Source organism: Cynocephalus volans, chromosome 14 (genome assembly GCF_027409185.1).
Source record: "Cynocephalus volans isolate mCynVol1 chromosome 14, mCynVol1.pri, whole genome shotgun sequence".
Lineage (NCBI taxonomy): Eukaryota > Metazoa > Chordata > Mammalia > Dermoptera > Cynocephalidae > Cynocephalus > Cynocephalus volans.
The window spans coordinates 82,749,832-82,770,025 of record NC_084473.1 but is presented as its reverse complement, the minus strand read 5'-3'; the positions used below and the strand labels follow the sequence as shown (position 1 = coordinate 82,770,025).

At 39.2% G+C, this 20,194-nt stretch overlaps 1 protein-coding gene across 2 annotated transcripts in view; it reads right to left on the bottom strand.

Moving 5' to 3' along the window:
* KDM3A (lysine demethylase 3A) overlaps positions 1–20,194 on the bottom strand; it is a 54,188-nt gene that overhangs the window by 18,909 nt on the left and 15,085 nt on the right. For both annotated transcript variants that reach the window (XM_063078619.1, XM_063078618.1), the window contains exons 9-16: positions 14,040–14,203; positions 11,617–12,137; positions 7,530–7,734; positions 6,202–6,416; positions 2,998–3,150; positions 2,769–2,864; positions 2,271–2,398; positions 301–496 (exon numbers count right to left, since the gene is read on the bottom strand). In XM_063078619.1, the coding sequence (XP_062934689.1) occupies positions 301–496; positions 2,271–2,398; positions 2,769–2,864; positions 2,998–3,150; positions 6,202–6,416; positions 7,530–7,734; positions 11,617–12,137; positions 14,040–14,203 (1,678 nt within the window). The remainder of the gene's footprint in view (positions 1–300; positions 497–2,270; positions 2,399–2,768; positions 2,865–2,997; positions 3,151–6,201; positions 6,417–7,529; positions 7,735–11,616; positions 12,138–14,039; positions 14,204–20,194) is intronic.

The window sequence follows — 20,194 nt, the reverse complement described above, 5'->3', positions numbered from 1 at the left end:
TATATACAGTAAGGAGAGAAAGGTAAAAAAAATCACTTACTAAAACAAGTCTCAGCCCACTTCATTCTTGCCAAACACAATCTCAACCTCAACTAGAATTCTATCAGCAGCAAAAGTTTTCCTCTTTGGTGCAGCTTTTCAAAAACCCTTTTATATGTGGCAGGTTCCAGGATGACAACAGGCAACCGCTTTCCCTTACACACGACTTCTAACCACAACTCACAGCAGCTGAGGCTGCCAAGACCCTCCATGAATGGGCTAAAGTACTCGGAACTAAAGAGGAAAGCAGGAAGCACTCACCCTTGTTTTCCTTGTTGACATTCCCGCAGGTTAGGTCTGCCAGCCAGTTTAAAGGAGATGTGCTGGCTGGAGAGGCAGGCTTCATGCTGCCGGCTGGCTTGGATGCTGCTTCCCCACCCACAGCGGCTGGCTCCAACACTGAGGGGTTCTGCTGGAGCACCGCACCAAGAGTTGGTTTTTCTCCAGCTAAGGAAGTCTGTATTAAGCATAAAAGGAGGATTTTAATTTTACATAAGCTGAAGAATGACATTTTCCTTTTCTTCCCTTCTCCCCTAACAGCCCACCAGTAAGAGATAAATATCCAAAACAAACCACCTAATAAATAACCCCAGATATCAGCGCATCTGCAGTAATCGTGCAATAACAGAGCAGAACAAGGTAGGAGAGATTTTAATTTTTGGCTTCTACGTACTATTAGTGAAAACATAAGACATGTTAACAAATTAAATACAGCTAGCTATTTCCCCCACTACCCCTTCTCCACCCAGCCCACGCTTGTACATAATATCCCTATCATGCCATGTGCCATGTTGCTTTAAAATGACTAGTTTGTGCCTGTTTTCCCTGTGAACTCTCCCCAGAATCCAAAATAGCTGGGTTTATTCATTCAAAATGGTTGTCGAGGGCCGAGCCCGTGGCGCACTCGGTAGAGTGCTGCGCTGGGAGCGCGGCGGCGCTCCCGCCGCGGGTTCGGATCCTATATAAGAATGACCAGTGCACTCACTGGCTGAGTGCCGGTCACGAAAAAATGACAAAATGGTTGTCGAATGAATAAATGAGGCAAACAGGAAAGGTAAAGTTGTGATGTTGGAAGGAAACAGGATGCAAAGAAAGGGAAAATGCTCTTTCAATTTAGCTTTAAACTGTGATGAGGAGCTCTTTAAGGAACTCAAATATAAACTGGAGAGAGCACAGCACTTATTATTCTGCTACTTAAAAAGCTGCCTTAACAACTCAGCTAGCTGGTAAGCTGATACATACATAAGAGAAAAGGGACAAAAAATATTCAAATTCCTGTTATGATCCAGGCCCTCCCTTTATATGTGATGTAATTCTGTGATGCCCAATCATCGGTATTTTTTATTCTTATATTACTAATGAGGAAGCTGAAGTACATATAAATCAGCTCATTTGAGCCAAACTAACACAACTAGAAAGCGGAAGAAAAAGAATTCAAATTCAGTTCTGATCCCAAAATTCACACCCCATGCTGCCTTTGACACCACAGCTTTCTTAAAATGTAAAAGAATCACAATGTGGAATAATGATCACTTGGGCGAGGGAAAGAAAGGGAATGCAGAGGGTAGATGTGACGGTAGGGATGGGCGATGTCACCAGGAAGAGGCATGTAAGAACCAAGGAAACGTACATGTTTTATACTGAGTGATAGGTACATAAACACTCATTTCACCATTGTTTCCTTCAACTCTTCATATACATTATAGGTAAATGTATTTAGTAATTTAGGGCCGACCCTGTGGCGCACTCGGGAAAGTGCGGCCCTGGGAGCGCAGCAGCGCTCCCGCCGCAGGTTCGGATCCTATGTAGGAAGGCCGGCGCGGTGCGCTCACTGGCTGAGCATGGTGCGGCCGGTCACAAAAAAGACAAAAAAAAAAAAAAAATTTAGTAATTTAAAGGATTTTTAAAGCCTACCTGATTAATTTTAATTCTGCAAAACACATGAGAAGTATTTAAAAACCCATATAAATTCTACAGCAACTCATTAGACAGCCTATTCTAGAAGAGATTTTTGCTTTTTCAAGAAACAAAAATGTAGAAAAAGAAGCCACAGATGAAGTCCACAAAAGTCATGTGAAAAGTGAGAATGGAACTATTACGTGAAGCACATGAATTCGCTTTCCACTAACAGCTGTCCCCATGTTATTTTAATTACACTATAGAAATCCTCGGTTTATTTGTAAAACAGACAACAATCACAAGGGTGGTGAATCTAGCATAAGCAGCAATACCTGTTTTAGGTCTTCCTTTGAGGCTGGCTTTGAAAAGAGTTTGAATTGCCTGTTTGAACAGGGACAATTTGCCTTTATTCCCCATTTTGCTCTTACAGAATGAACAATGTCTCCAACATCATAGAGGGCTAAAAAAAAAAAAAAGGGCAGAGGCAAACATCTGAACAAGGGTTTTAGGTACTTTCACCTTCACATGACAGAGCAGAAGCTGACACTTCTTCCCCAGGACTCCTTTTCTCAGTAGCACGTGCTGCCACTCCCTCCTTTCCATCCCTCCAGACCTTCCCCAAGTGCACCACTTTCTTTTCTTCTACAAAACTACCCACAAGACCTTACTCAAAAAGTGTTGGGGGCATTACTTAATACACTCTGGACAATTTACAGTACACTAAAATAAAATGAGCAAGAAATTACACTACACCAAATAAAACCAAACTACCAGCTCTTATGAGTTAAGCAAGACACAGGAAAAGAAAATCACAGCATCACATGAAATACCTTTTCCAGGAATGATCTGTGTAGGCATTAAGTTCTCTGGTTCATGTATCTGACTCTTCACACATCTTATCCAGGAGAAAGTCTTGTAGGCAGCACCTACAAAGAATTGATAGCAACTGTTCTTCATGGACTCCAGCACCAAAAGCTTCAGAAATCCATCAACCACAAATCAAGACAGGTTTAATTTAAGTGTGCAAGGGGCCTGGAGGAGAATCGAGTTAGTTCTCACCCTGTTGGCAATTCTTCTTCTTCATCCGGTAGCAATCTACACACACTCCAAACCCACACCGAGGACACACCCAGTGTAGGTTGAAGATAGTGGTGTCGCACACATCACACATTTCTCGAACGCCTTTGACAGCTCGCTTCCAAGCAACCTGTCCTGCAAAAGTCAGTAAGTCACTTAGCTTTGGTGAAGAGAAGCTTCTGAAATCAAACATGAAGTGGCAGGGGGAGTTATCATCCCTCCCTGTGACTAGGGTTCCCGTTGACTCTGTTCAGCCTTCATACAAAATGCTGCCCCACCCCCATGAAGCTCTCCCAAATTCCCTCAGCATGTCCATTAACTGATATTTGTACTTCCGACTCATAACTTCACACTGTACATATTCTGGCACAGTTTTACCTCCCCCTAGGAGAGTAAACTCTATTTGAGCAGAACCCTGTTCAGGCTGTGCAGCAGTAGTTACACATGTTGGAGCTCATGCACAGGAATCACCCAGCAGTAGTTCTTAACCTTTTAAGTCATAAGTCCCTTCGAGATCTAAAGGCAGCATGGGTCAGGCTCTCTCCAAAGGAAAAAAAATTTACTCAGATACACAAACCCAACAATCAGTACAGAGCATCAGGTTACTCAGAAATGCCCTGAATCCACTCAGACCGCCCACTAAAAACTCCAGAGGGCTTGCCAGTTAGCTCAGTTGGTTAGAGCACGGTGTTACAATACCAAGGTCAAGGGTCAGATGCCCATACCAGCCAACTTCAAAAAACAAAACACAAACCCAGTGTGCTTAGGGGTCATGGAGAGAATAGCACATTAACTCAGGGGGGACACAATAGTCCAAGGTCAGTTCCTTCACCATGTAGAGTCAAAAACTCATTTTGCCAGTGGCAGGAGTGATGCAGACACTCAGGACTGACTGAAACTAACTAAACATGCAGCAGACTGAAGCATAATCCAGGACTTTCCATTCTTTGGGAGCACTCCATTCTTTTGGGGAGGAAAGCAGCATTTTCCATTCTAGTGGCCAAGACCTGATAACTGGAGGGAGGGACCTTCCAGGACTGGACAGGCCGCCAGACCTCTCCCCCCAGCATAGACGAGTACCAAATCAGGTGACCAAATCAGGTATCAAAAAGCTTCAAGGAATGAGCAAAGGGAGGACATTTTTGTGAGTCACAGAAAAGCCAAATATCTAGAAGACTCCTTTTAGTGAGTCTTTCCTGAAACAATACTGCTGCATTCTATTCTTGTTCTTTGGAGAACATATTTTTCCTAATCCAATCTGTAGTTAATTCCTCCTCTCTTCAGAATGAACACAACCCAAAGGACCAAACTTCATTTTGCACCACATTAATCCAATTTCTGAGTGAAATTCTGCCATTTCATTCTGATGTATTAGCCCAGGACACAATACATAGATCTTTAGGCTTTACAAATGAGATCTTATGAACTTCACCTTGGTCACCTGGATTAGACTGTTTTTATTAGGAAGTATTCTTAGATCTCTTAACCACCTATTCAATGATAATTTGTCACTAAATAGAATAAAAGTACAGTGGTAGAGATCTGTCTCCTAATCTCAGAATCAGAGAGGAACCCCTCTGGGTATGGTGGCATCTTTCAGTAACACTCATGGTGAGTTTCTCTCTCCAATCTGACCAGCTTGTCACAGAGAAAAGAAAGAGGAACAGGATAATCAAAAAGGTAATGACAAAAGGTTAATCACATTTAAATCTTCAAGGAGGAAAGAGTTTCTTAATTACACTCTTAAAAGACAACCCATGTGCCTTTTTCTGTATGAAAAAAATACATTTTCAGATGACTCAACTTTAGCAAAGAAAAAACATCACTTGCTTAAAACAGTGATGCTGCTAATATATTCCAAAGAAGTGTTTCTACACCGCAGTCATTTATGTACCACCACTAGAACACTTGAGAATTTTTCTTTAAACCTACTTTCACTTAAATGTATTTAATAAGGAAATTGTGTATCTCTACTGAAGATGAAAAACTAGTATCACTTGTCCTAAATAGATTACAGGGAAAAAAGTTTAATAAGATTCCTAACTTATATGAGTTTCTACTACCCCAGCAGAATGGAATAATTCTAAAGCTGCTCTTCCCTTCAAGTATGACTCTGGTTGCCCCAGGAGCTCAGGATCCCCACTGCCCCACACCACTCTGGATTCTTGCTGCTGGGCATGCTCTAGGTTCCTAGTTCCCTGGACTCTGAGATGTAATAGCATCCATACCTATCCACTAAGTTATTTTTGTGCATATGCTAGCTTCAGTTAGTTTTGGTAGCTACAACCAAAATTGTTAATTAAGACTGGTATGAATGCTTGCATTCAAACATATTTGGTTATGTAAAGCCTGAAAAGATACACACCAGAGGAATGGAAAGGCTTCACTTTTAACTTGCAGCCATTTGGGAAAGATAAAATGACGGAAGAAAACATGAGACTTACAAGACAAATGCCCCGTGGTACTTCTGACTGGATATCTCATTTCTACTGAGGCTCAAAGATAACAAGAGGTGTGCTGTGCTCCCAGACATCCTACCTTGAGATGTCACAAAGGAGGTCTGACTCTAATGTGTCTCCAAATGGTTCCTGTGGTTTACTGAGCTGCCAGATCAGTGTAGGAGTGCTCCCAAAGAATTAAGGACATAGGCACACACCAAGCCAGAACTTTCAAGTATTCCCTTCAAACCTGAGACTAACAGAATCATTTCATTTGAGCTTGTTCCCATTCTCATGCCAAGAACGCAGACCTGCTGACTCTGATTCAGTAGGTCTAGGGTACAGTCTGTCCATTTTTACTTTCTTTGAAATGTGCTCTTGATAAGACCCTTTGTATTGGTGTATGGGGGGAAAAAAACAAAAAAAACCCCTTTGACTTAAAATATACCAATCTGAGGTCTTATCAGGAACTGCTGGTGAGGCTATACAAATTCTACGACCACCTCACCTTCACCTTTCCTAACAAAAAACGAGTTCCATTCCTTTGATAATTTTCCCAAAATAATTTCCCATGGACAGGTGGCTGACTGATGAAACCTGTTACAAAAGAAAAAATGCAACTTCATTATACCAAAGTCATCTAAACTTCTGTGTGAAAATGAAGCCCATGCAACTGGGACTTAGATGTCACTTAGGAACAAAAATCAAGTTGGACTCAAAACTCCTACCCCCTAAGAGATGCTCTTACTGTGTGGCTCAATAGTTGACATAGCTTCCTTTTCAGAAATCACCATTTGACAGAAGTGGTCTCCAATGTTGGCCAGGATATACTTTGCTGTGTCCAAATCAGTCCCCATGACGTTTCTGGTTAAAGGTAACCACAAGCTAATTGCTTCACTGTCATACTTGTTTGGTGTTAAGAAGCCTTCCACCCGCAACACACCATGTTTGTTGAACTGTAACCTAGGCAAAGCAGGGGAAAAAAAGTGTATAAATATGTATACACACACACACAAAATTGATTTCCATCTTGTAATTCTTATTTCCATACTATAAAGTGCTACTTAAATCAACAAAGTCCTTCCCAGTTTTCTGTAGGAGAAAACAGGATGAAATTAAAGTTAACACTCCTGTTTATGACCAGAACTAGTTGAATCTGAAACTAGATATACAATTTGCTTTCTTAGAAATCCAGATATCTAAAGTTCATCTATACCCGAAACAACACTATTTATAAGGTAACAAAACAGAAAATAGGGCTGCCCTTTTCTTCACTCAGTATAGAAGAATTTAAAGAAAATGAATTTAAGATTTTAAAAAATATATGCCACTTCCCTGCTGGCAAAGGTACAGAGACAGGCAGGCTCAAACCTTGCCAATGGGCACGGATGCAGGTGCAACCTTCCTGGAGGGCAATTTGGCAGAACATGTGTTATCAAAGCCTAAAACACACACATACCTTCTGACTCAGTAATGCCACTTCTAGTAATCCTTCCAAAGTAAATAATCAGAGATGTGAACAAGGAGATGATCATTTCTGCATTGTTTCTAGTGGCAAAAAATACTAAATAATCTTAATACCAACAAGGGAATTGGTTAAATAAATTAGCAAACACTACTCGAATGAATTCTTACACAGAAATTCAAAAGTATTTGCAGAAAAAAGGTCAACGGGATCAAGAGGTTCTCACTATGTTTCGGGAAAGTAAGATTCAAACAGTATATGCAGCATACCAACAAGGTATGCCTAAATATATTTTATGACTATACAAACACTAAAAATGCAGTGAAAAGTTCACAGTAGTTGTTTGTAGTAGTTTCTCAGAACCTTCAGCATTTTTCTATGATGGTTACTTTTAGAAATAGAAGTTTGTATTTTTAAGCTTATTTGGTTTAAAAAAAAAAATGAAAAGGAGAATAAAAAGGAAATGATATGCAATGATATGTAGATTCCCAAACCCACAGATTAAAAATATAATCTCTACATTTTGGGTTCTAGATTTACTATTGATAGAAGAGGGAAAAAAAATATGCTATAGGGTCCAAATCATCTGAGCTTTTCCCAAAATGCCTTACCTCCTGAAGTGAAAGAAGCGACAAAACACAGGCGAGTCCTTCTGCTGCTCTTTGTCCTTGCGGAGACTGTCCAAGCGACACTCCCGGCACTTGGGCAGTTGGGCGACAATGTTCACACAGGAATCATCCTGTACAAAGGCCTCACCACTCTGCTGCAGCTTCCTGAGTTTAGCTGGGTCTGTCAAAACCGACTTCCGGGATGGGGCTAGGAAAACAGAAGATTAAGGAAAAAGGACCTCAAATTTTTGAACATCACATCAATATCTAACTGAATTCTACTCGAAAGGCCAATTTTCCCAAAGAGAGAACTCCTCTTCTCCATTCCTGGTTCAACTGTAATTTCTAAATATGGCTAAACAGAAGACAACTATCTGAACAACTAGGAAAGTTTATAAAACAATTCTCATTTTGTGAATCCAACTGGCAACTTAAAACCCCAAATCAAACAGCCAAACTCACAATTCCAAGTTAGTGTATAATTCTATTCACAACCCTAGGTAAAATAAATGTTTTAGGAGTACTTGTGCAAATCAGTTACTTAACTCAAATTCATTATAACATCAGCAATGCAGAGAGACACGTTCATCTCAACAGAAGGCCGACTTCATGGTTCTGTCACTTCCATATTCAAAAAACATGTATTTTCTAAATTCTCTGCAAAAGCTACCTCTTCTAAATATACTAAAAACCAAACAGCTTTCCTATACAGTCCCTTGGTCTATGAAGTAAGAACTATCTTCTAAATGCCTCCAAGAGATGTCACTTGATTCTTGATATGTCTTCAACTTCCTTCATATATATGCTCTACTCAGGATTATGAGCATTGGCTAAAAACAGGATTACGCTTCTATGTAAATGCAGGTTTTAAGTTTTAACTTGTAATGGGCATGAGAACTTGGAAGGAAATGTTAACATGGTTTCTGAAGAAAAAGAGAGAAAAAGAAGGGATGTAACAGGCAAGAGCAATCACTGTGTCAGCCTAAATAACACAGAAAGGAATCCATTTATAAGTCAAGAACCTTAAGGAATATTTCTTAGAAAACAGACAGAAAAGACCTTTTCTCAGGGTCCAAGGGAGATGAGAAGAGGGAAGTAGGTTCTTAGGCAAACAAACAAAAAACAAAAACAAACCAAAAAAACAACTTCTGGGGAACCAGTTGAGAGATGGGTGGGAGAGGCCAGTCTTGGAAGAAAAAAAAAAAAAATTGGAAGAAGGATCCCAAACCAAAGAAGGTTTTAAATAAAATAAACATCTTCAACAATTACCTTAGAGGTGATCTAATCTTACCTCTCTTTTAAAGCAGGACTAGAGCACACTGTAAAATGCTAAACGATGCTGTCAATCCTTGATCCCTTAAACATTCTTATTCAGTTATAGTGAAAGAGAAGGTGAAGTAAGAAAGGAGAGAAAATAAAGAGATTAGTAGATCAAGGATGGAATTTTAATTACTCAGATATTGAAAGACATCATCCTTTGAGTTGGACCAAGTTTCCACAGACTACTAGCACAGAGTCCAAAGATTATATTATCTGTTCTGCCCTGGCTTAAAAGAGGAAATATCTAAAAACAAGCAAATTGAACTGTTTAAATCTAACTCTTTGGTGAGGACAGCAATAGTTGATCCCATCAATGATTCTCTCAATTCAGAGCAGAGCCAGAAGAAGAGGCAATGCCTGCTTCTAGGGAGCCACACATCTATCTAAAACAGAAAAAAGGCAGCTGTTGCAATCCAGTTTGCTTTTGTTTTCTAGCCACCAAGTGGAGCAAGGGGAGCAGAACAGCTTTCCATCAAATCTTTCTGTACCCACAAGCTAGACACAGCTCAGAGATCCTAGTACGCTTCTGATCACTCTCTCACTCCTCAGCCAAAAGTCAGTCAATAGCAGGATGTGCTAGTCCAGGATATGACTACATTTTTCATTTCTTTTAAAAATCATGTTAGATGGGGAATAACTGCACAATATACGGTAACATATAATCCAGACAAAGCTGGATTCCTAAACTCACTGTGTACCTATCATGTGCTTACCAAACTAGAATCTTTACTGTTTCTTCACATAATATTAAAATAACTTGCTTCAAAAACTGGCTGAGTTTGGGGGCTGTTGACTCAAAAAGAACAAAGAAATAGAAAAGGGATATGGTTATGAATATTCACTTTCTTTTGCAAGTTACATAACTCCTGAGCAACAGTATAATCATATGCAATTAATTTTATGCATACTAACAGCCATATTAACTTAAGCCTCAAGAATGATGAAGCTGGGTTAGAAGTACCACCAGGCAAAGAAAGTTCCCTTTCTATTCCTCCAACTCTGTACTAAAAAGACCTGTAAGTCAAATCCACTCATTTTGCTCTCTAGTTGCACAGAGGCCTAACGTAAAGAGCTAGAGTAGATATATTCATTTTTTACTGAGCCAAATGAGAAGCTTCTTTAAAAAGTTTTTTTTTTAAGTTAACAAAATCCATACTAATTTTCCCACATAGCTGCAATTTTCAAAAGGTACCTTTTAATTGTAATAGCTCTGAACCTTTTGACATACTGATGCCATTTCATTCTTCTAATTCTAATAACAGAGCTTCTGATAACTGCCATCATTGAAATGCACCCTCAAACTTAACATAAGTAGTATGAAGTGCAGTGTACCATTTTTCCCGTAAGAGTATTTAGTTTTAAATGGTGGGTGCAGCAGGCCCTCCGCATAAGCCAAGAGACTCTGCCTGGTGTTTCAGCACTGTCCTTAACATCTTTAACCAAGTCACTTTTCCAAAGGTGATGATGCAATTCTCTATCTTTTTAATTTCAGATCTGAGATACCTGTGTGAGCATAAAGCATAACCTCCTTCACTCCAACCTGGATGTTACAGAAAGGGCAGTGATAGGCTGAAGATAATCAGCTGATCACTTTAGATTTTGCTTCAAAAATACTTTCATACAACCAAAAATTGGGAAACACCCACTTAACAGGAACTAGTTGAAAGTTATACAGTAAACGCATATACAGGTTAAGCATCCCTAATCTGAAAATCCAAAATCCTTCAAAATTCAAAACTTGAGCACAGACATGTCACCACAAACAGAAAATTCCATACCTGACACATTATTTTTTCACTGTATTAATGGTGTGTCTTTTATTGTTAAGTACTCATGTGCAAATAAGTATAAGAAAATGATTACTTATCAGCAGCATATAAATTCAGAGTCAGGAATGACAGTGATGCCAAACAACCACAGACTGTCCACGTGGGTGGCTGCTCTCTAGTGACACCTTTGCTTTCTGATGGTTCAATGTACCATCAAACTTTTTTTGTGCATCAAACTTTGTTTCATGAACAAAACTATTAAAAAATACTGTATACTACTACTTTCGGGTATGTGTATAAAGTGTATATGAAACATAAATGAATTTTGTGTTTAGACATGGGTCCCATCTTGAAGATATCTCATTATATATATGCAAATATTCCAAAAACTGAAAAAAATCTGAAATCCAAAACACTTCTGGTTCTGAGCATCTGTAATGGAATCCTTGCAGCTTTAAAATGTTGATAGATGGGCCGAGCCCGTGGCGCACTCGGTAGAGTGTGGCGCTGGGAGCGCAGCAACCCTCCCACCATGGGTTCGGATCCTATATAGGAATGACCGGTGCACTCACTGGCTGAGTGCCGGCCACGAAAACGACAAAAAAAAAAAAAAAAAAAAAAATGTTGATAGATACCTACACTAATTCACAGGGTAAAATCATTGGCATGAACCCATTTCTGTAATACAGCTTATCTGTATTTTTACATACATGGAACCAAGTACACTAAAATATTAACAGTAATAATTTCGGAGATTTGGGGATTATACTTTCGTCTTTAAACATTTCTACAAAAGATCATTACATAAACTTTTTCTACAAAGTCATTTTCATATATTTTCTCATAGGGTAAGAAACATATACATACCAGGGATCTTCAAAAAGTTCATGGAAAGATTCATATTACCTTCTAATTCCATTTTTCCATGAACCTTTTCATGCACCCACAAATAAATCTACCGTCTCTATCTTCAACCAATAAAGATATTTAAAAACACTCACCATTCTGGATTTTATTGTTGCTTCTTGTACAACAGCTTTCAGTATCAACTTTTACTGAAGATTCCTTTAAATTCTGTGACTGGCAACCTAAAGTCGAAGGTTCTACCTTTTTTTCTGCACAACTATTAAAGCTATCACTACTGACACCTGCCTTCACTTCTGGCTTATTTGAAAGGACATCAGATGTGGAAGGTGCATGTTCTAGGTGCTTCTGCAGTTCACCAGTATTGGCAATTTCCAACTCTGCCTTAGAAGAAGCCTGTGTAGATAAGCAGTCCTTAAGAGGGCCAGTCAATGGTTGTGAAACAGATTCCAATCTATTTTCCTGATCAGTGTTTGTCTTAGGCTGGATACAGCTACCTTTTGGCTCACTCAGAATTTTCAAGTCTCCAGTTCCAATCTGCGAGGACTTTGAAGAGAGCAACCCTGCTTTACAGACAACATCTGGTTTTGTTTTCAGTATTTCAGGCTTTGAATTTAGACAGGAAGAAAGTTCTTCTGGTAAACTCTGCTTATGACATCTGAAAAAGATAATATGGAAAACTAGAATCCAGGCCTCTTTTATTTCTCCCTTACTTTCCAAAATCAAGTGGGTGGTTCCCCCCAAAACAACCAGTATGAAAGGGAAAAGAAAACTGCTTAATTTAGGGTAGGTCTCTGTGAAATTAACAGTAATCAAACAAGGGCTGCCCAGTTAGCTCAACTGGTAGAGCATGGTGCTGATAACAACAAGGTCAGGGGTTTGGATCTCCGCACTGGCCAGCTGCCAAAAAAAAAAAGCGATCAGTCAATGGCTCTGCAAATATACCTTAAACGTTCAGAAAAATACAACCCTGAATTCTATCTGCATGTTCTTATAATTCTTTAACTATTTCAGTTTGTTCTACTACTTACAGCACAATGAACCTTACCCCTCAGATTTCCCTCAAAACAAATATATGGAACCAAAAAATATACTCAGCAGATAAGAAGCTCAACAGTTTTCAAGTGTTAAAACTAACTCTGTGCAGTGCCGATTCTGAGCGTTTTTTTTTTTTTTAATTTCAGAGAAACCTCTGCCAAACTCTCCTTTCTTATATGATGAAGATAATGTTTGAATTTGAAAGATAAAACTAGAATTCTTGCTGCTTGCCAAAAGACTTGGAAATTTTATCTCATAGTAGGTGAATATGTCAAGACAAAAATTTTTAAATATGTATATATATTATAAATGTTAGAAATCCCCTCAAAGATATTCAGATAAAATGTAAATTAAAAGCTAACAAACCACCAGCAGCACAAAACCCTACTCTGCTAAGAATATGTAACTACCCTTAACAGTGAATAATTTCACAGTGATCAGAACCCAAAACAAATAGAATAACTGACTGATTACTTGATTGTTCACAGAACAATTCAGGATTTTCCCTTCACATCTCACTAGGGATATCCCTGAAGAACTTCTGTTTCTCTGAAATTCATCTTCCAGTTCTTTCCCCAGCAAAACACAAGGTCCTTTTTTTCTATTATACTTCTTTTTTCCATCCTCTAACAAAGGATTTCATCCTGGAGAAGAATTTCTCAGAACTCTTTGCTTGGGTGTCGCTGAACTTCCTACTATTCTCTCTCCCCATTCTGAAGACTACTCTGCCTTCTGACTGCTATGTGGCCACCCTCCACGCTCCATCCCAGGCTACCCACTTTTCTCCCAGTGAACCACCGTGCTCAGCCACTCTCCCACCTTTCTGCAGCAGTTTCCCAAATCTACTTTTCTACACCAGTCTCTCTGACCATCCATACCTTAAGTCTTTATCAACTGCCTATACAGGCCACCACTCCCTGCCAACAGAGATCCTTCCCTTAAAACCCCCTTCTCTATTAACCTTGTACCCACTTGAAACCTCTGGTTAACTTCACATTTTTTATTCATTTCTTCACCTATAAATTAGTAACAATATCACCTACAGCTATTACTTCCCTCATTTCTATTATTCTTAGAATCTTCTCTACCACCACATTTCTCATCTATACTTGGGGTCAATTCATGGCTAGGCTTATGGGAATCCCGCACTGTGACTATGTTTCCCTCTTCTCCACACTCCCATTGACCTCAGTCTCCCATATACAAGCAATTCGTTCCTTTTTCCTTGAAAGCAGACACCAACTCTACAAATGTCTGTAGTATTTCAATTGATCTTCTCACTATATCATCAAGTCAAGAAAGCTTATCTTTTCTCACACCCCCTTTACTTCTATACTGTTTTCTATGTTGTTCTGGGTGCTTTCTACACTTTCCACCTCTGAAGACAGCTCATCAATCTTTCCTTTTGGAAAATTCCAATGAAAAATCTCTGTGGACAACCTAAGATAGAAAGAATGAACCATGACTAAAGTAATTTTTTTTTATCAAGATGACTAAATATCTTCAACAAATCACTACTTACCCTTGAGGAATTTTTGCTCCAAAGTTAGGTGGAGAGTTGGCAGCTTGGGGAGTACTTTGTTGTCTTGGGTCCTTACTAGGTGGAGTTGCTGCAGTACAGCCAAGAAGTATCTCCTTAAAAACTGTCGTGGGAACAGACTGTACAGGACACATACTGGGAGAGGCCTAAAAGATACCAAACCAACAGATATTAAAAGGAAAGTCCCTACTTGAGAAATTACAAAGTTCTAGCAAAATTCAAGATTTTTGCTTGTTTTAACACTAAACAAGCACAATACCATTGCCAAATAAAAAGAACAGGACAGTAAAACAAGTGATAAATCACAAAATTAAGGACTCATCTGAAGGCAGTAAATAAATCACTCCAGCTTTTTATAAACTTAAGTTTTTTTATAAAAGATCACAAGCTGATCTTTTTCAGATTTCTGATTCATTACGCCAGAAAACACAGACATATGGCAGTTACTTTAATAATGCAATGCTTAGGTTGTGAGCTTTTAAGTGATTAGTCTCAAATGGTGGCAGCTTCACATGCATTCATTTTGATATGACTTGAGTGCCCACCACGCACTTACTGCGTAGATTGGCAGGAGACCAGACCACATAGGACTCTTGTAGGGAGTGAGGCCTACTGGGTACCAAGATAAGCCTTTGCAATGCAATAAAGGTTGAGGACATGGTTCTTGCTCTTATGTGGCTCATCAAGTCACAAAGGTCATCCCAAGCTGCAAAAAATATCAAGTCATGACAGGCCTGTGGGACAAAGTTGGGACATGCATCTCTCTTCCCTTTGCATGTAATTTTATCTTCAGAAAAACAGAAATATCAGATCCACTTCTTGCCAGTTTATTCTATCCACAAAAATAAACTTCCCACCATGGAAAAAGAAGTAAAAGAGAAACCCAACTCAAGACACCTAAACGGTCTATGGCTAAACCAAGTAAAATCAATTCGCCCATCTTCTACAGCCTCTTCACATGTGCTTACACTTTCAGTCATCTACACCTTTCTCAGTCATCTCTTTCTCATCACAATCACCTTTATATTTACCTTAGCACCAAACCTAATCTTCAAGAATCTTCAAAGTTTCTCTAGCTTCTAGTAATTAGCTTCCAAAATTTGAGGTGGAACTTCCCTTAGTAAGTTTTTAAAACCTTATAAATCTGAATGTATTTATATGTAATCTGCTTATGTTTTCTAGAAAGTATGTATTTGTTGTTTTGGAGCAGGGGCTTTGGCTATTCTAAGGATACCCTTCGGAGAGCCAACTTTACCTCTCTGGGCCTCAATTTCCTAACCCTTTAAATGAGGAAATTAGTTTATTCCTAAAGTCCCTTGTCCTGTAATATTTTACAATTCTCTCATAATCTCCTATTGAAAGGTTAGTCTCCCAAATTTAATTGCCAAATCACTTCAAAATGCTTATTCAAGGCTCACTTTTACCAAGCATCTTTCCTTATATTTATCACCTTCCTTATTTTGAGTATGTTTAGAGTTGAGGCACTTTTCCTTAAATTAGTTTCCTAAGAGCAACATACTTAAGAAAATTTTCTTATTTTTGGCAGCTGGCTGGTATGGGGATCCAAACCCTTGATGTTTATTTAGGAAATTTAGATTGCAAATCTATGCATAATTTTTTACTCTATACAATATCCAACAAGCTATCAAGTCGAAAAACCCTCCATCTCTCTCATTTCCCATATCCAATCAATCAACCAATAAATTCTGTCTCTATTTCCAAAGTATTTAGTGAATCTATCCATTTCTTCCCATGCCACCACCACCACTGTCTTCCCCCTAAACTAAATGTCTCCTAACTGGCATGACTTTCTTGCATTCTTGCCAGATCTGCTGCTGCCTACCTGAAATTTATTCTACCACAGAGCAATCTTTATAAAATATAAACCAAATAAGATCATGGCACCCACTGCCTACAAGAGTCCCATGTAGTCTAGTACACTGCCAGCCCCCTCCACTCATCTCATTCCACTCTCCGCAGTGGCCCCCAGTACTCCAATTACATTGGCTTCCTTTCTGGTCTTCAAACATTCTAAGCCCCTTCTTGCCTGGGCCTTTGTTCTTGCTATTCCCTCTGCCTACACAGTTCTCAGTGGCTGGCTGGTTCCATCCCTTCACCCTCGTCTGCTCAAATGTCACCTCTTTAGAATCTTTGATCACTCGTTCCAAAGCAGTGTCCCATAAGCCACCCCTGACTATTATATTCCTATGTTACATCTTTCACAGCATTTATCACACTAATAAAGTACCTTTTACTTATTTATTGTCAGTCTCCTCACAATGGAACATACACTCCTCATGGGCAGAGGCCCTGCTCTTGTATCCACTGTTATACCTCATAAAGCCAAATACACAGCAGATGCTCAATAAATAAGTCTGGTGGAATGAACCTATGAATGAATGAATGAATGCTGCTAGCACTTAATATTTTAAAATAGCTTTAAATAAGTCATGAGTTACCTGAAGAGACAAGCAGTAATGCTCACCACTGTAGATCAGTGTCTAGCACAAATTAAATATTCAATAAATATTTGTTGGAAGGAGGTAATGGAGAGCTAGAGGTAAGGAAGGAAGGAGGAATCTGTTGTTTACGCAATGGAGATTCACCACACCAAGGAAAGGGTTTGGACAGGAGCAGCAACAATATCACCATGATTAAGAGTATTGGATTTTGGTGTGAGACCTTGGTTTGAATTCAGTCTCCGACACTTCCGAGCACACTTTTATAGGGCTGTACATTACCATAGTGCCTGGCACACAGTAAAGTCAATTTTAGAGATCAGCTGTCTTATAAATCAGAAAAATATTGTAAAGATTTTCTCTGTTCTAGGTAAGAAAGGGGGAGGAGGGGTAGGGAGTTATTAGATAAGGAACACAAAAAGTAATTACGATTTGTAATGATGAACATGCTAATAATATTGACTTGATCATCACATACTGTACACAAATACTGATAGTCAACTCTAGACCCCATAAATATGTAGACCCCATAAATAAAAGTAATTTAAAAAACATTTTGTCTCTGTTCTGTCACCATGTGTTAGAATGAGCATAACTTAGGATGCTTTTCCTTTAAGAAACTGAGTATATCCCTCTACAACTTTCCTAAGGTTTAACTCAACAGAGATAGGACTCCGGTTCCCAAACCCATCTTCATGTGCACATCTCTGCACTGGCCTCTGACTCAACAAAGGGTCAAAGTTTCTTCTTACCTGAAGAGTTTTCCCTGAAGGTCTTCTATACCAGTCATGGCAATAGTTCCTCCCTGCCAGCAGACGGAGATAATATAATTGAGTGTATGATAGTATTCTAAAAAGGACACTGCTGGCTCACACTTCTCAGCAGACTCCCAATTAACCAAGCAACATTGTAACTCTGAGGAATAGTCTGCTCGGCAGAGAAGACCTTCAAGGAGCCAGATATCACTGGCAAACAGGTTCATCTTAACCAAAAGTATTCATCCAGGCAGTCAAGAGTCTAGCCTACCTAATCTCAAACTCCTGTCTTCCATAGACCACCCTAAAAGTAAACTCTGTGCCTGTCACACAGCTCTGGGAAGTGCAGACACAACGAGCATAATTCCAAGTATACTACAGTACTCACCTTTCACTCACACATTTAAATGAACCCCCTTTCCCCACAGCTTCCTTTACCTCTCCAGCCCTCTTGAAATCTAGGCCAGGCCAGTGTTTCCAAAATTTGCCTAATTATAAGAATCACCCAGGATGAAAAAGAAATATGGAAAAATACTCACAATATACTGTAAGGGAATCAAAGAGTCTGCAAAAGAATATGATTTTTAGTTTAAAAAACAAAACCAAAAAAAAAAAAAAATAGGTCTCCATGATATTCAGAAAAAAAGAGAGACAGGAGGAGAGTATTCCATTGTCTCTGAGAAGTATGACTACAATGTTTCTTTAACATACTTTCTAGGTTAACCAAAAATTTTTAGACAAGATTGGGCCCGTTCAGGGTGGTATGGCCGTAGACAACCAAAAAAATTTTTTTTTAAATGAGAATAACTTTAATAATCAAAAAAAGACTTCCTGAAACTTTTAATACCCAGTAAAAAATCTAGCACCTCCAACTTCTTTTCAAATAAGAAACGAGAAAATGACTGCTGTAAAGCTTAAGAGATGAAAACAGACACCTTTTTAGTTTTGTTTTTTTCTTTGAAAACAGACATTTTTAAAATATCAAATTTAGTTTCTCATTTTAGATGCAGAAGTAAAGGAACTTATCACCAGGCAAAAGTTCAGGCTTATTTTTTTTAATAGTTTCTATTGTGCCCAACAATCATTTCAATAGCACACAAATTTACTGACCAACAGAGGGTGTGATCAACATGCTGAGAAAGATAAAAAAAAAAAAGTCATGTTCCCCGCACTGTAAGGGTATTTAAGTCAGACAGAGAGGATCACTTCATATATGTATATGTTATCACATTTTACAGGCACCTCCTTGAAATTTATGAATTTACTTGCTCAGTCACCTTTCCCATCACTGATAAACTTGACACTTTGAAGAATTGGCACCTTCCCCCATAGGAGGTCCCCACTGACCTCAGTTCTGCCCGCATCCCAAGTTGATTCCTCCAGTGTCCAACAGCATACACCATTCCTATTCCCTGTTCCCCTTTTCAACACAATATCTTGCAGCTCTAACACGCAACCAACTTCTCCAAACTGGCCTTTACTATCTCAATCCTAGATTACTAACTATTTCTCCAGTGTCAGAACCTGAGAGATTACTGTTTACCCTGCCTCTCTCTCAGCTTCTACTACTGTGGGTTACTTGACAATATCCTCTCAGAGCTTAACTCTCAGATGCAATAATCATAACTTGCTTGACATCCTCTTTACACTCCTTACTACATTGCTTCTCCAGTACCTTACTATTCCTTCCCTTCTTCCCCAGCTCAACCCCTTTCTATACTGAGAGACTAATACAATATCTTAAATGACTGCATGACCATGTCACTTGAGTTTTCTAAGCTAGAACTGTCATGCTCTACAAAGCAGACATTTCATTTGTTTACTTACTTCATTAAGTAGATCCCCCTACTTCCTCAGTCCTAACACCTAGTCTTCCACCATATCCAATTAATGCTACTCCTAAATAGCCCTCCACCTCCTCGGTTACTGCCTCATTTCAGGTCTGTTTATGGTGAACAATCCCACTAACCTAACCAGTCCCTTCCTTCTTTTTCACCTTCTTCCCTCATTCATCATCTATAAAGCTCAAGTCAATCTCCTGAACTTAAAACCCCTTAACACCACAACACTCCCCACCCTAATCCACAGGATAAAACCCAAACTTCCTTTCCACCTCTGACCCTGCCCCTCCCTCTCTTCCCATGCCTCCTATGGTCCAGCCACAATGAAACGCTTGCCCTTCAGCAAATGAGACATGTTCTGTCATTCTGACAGCTTCTGCCCAGGCTGCTACTGATGCACCTGTATAGCTCCTGCTTAGAGCACTCCCTTGGAGCCTGTGGGAGCCCTTTGTGGTCACGGACTCCAAATACTTCTCAATGTCCATGACCAAGTATCCAGTACATACCGAGTTATCAGTATTTCTGGTTTCTTGGGTGGATATATTAGAAACTAACCTGTAAACTTTAAGGCAAAATGAAAGGCAGTAATAACTAATATACCTCTTCATTCTCTGCTGAACAACCTGAGCCACCACCCAAGAGGTTAAGCCTATACCCTTGGAAAGAATACAGAGGTTTTAGATACCTTGGTTTACAAAGCTTTTGGTGATGTATCAAAGTTCCTGTTGCCTGCACATAAGCAGAAGACTTAGAAAGCCAATCAACCATCCTACCACAGTGCATGCTTCGGTTCTAGTCAATGCCGTAGTCTTGTATGCCTTTGATTCAGAACCCTAGATTCATTCATTGATCCTGGCCCACTCCCCATGATGTTTTCCCTTGCCTTGCTCTCCCAGACCTCAAGGTTCCCTCTCAAATGCTGCCAACAATCTTAACAATATCAGCTTGGCCAATTTTAAAATTCTAAACTCCAGCCTGGACAAGAACATCATAAAGGTGTTTTTGATCATTATAATAATACAGGAAACTATCCATGTAACACAAGTACATCTGGATACCTAAGTCATGAAAGTTATTTGTAC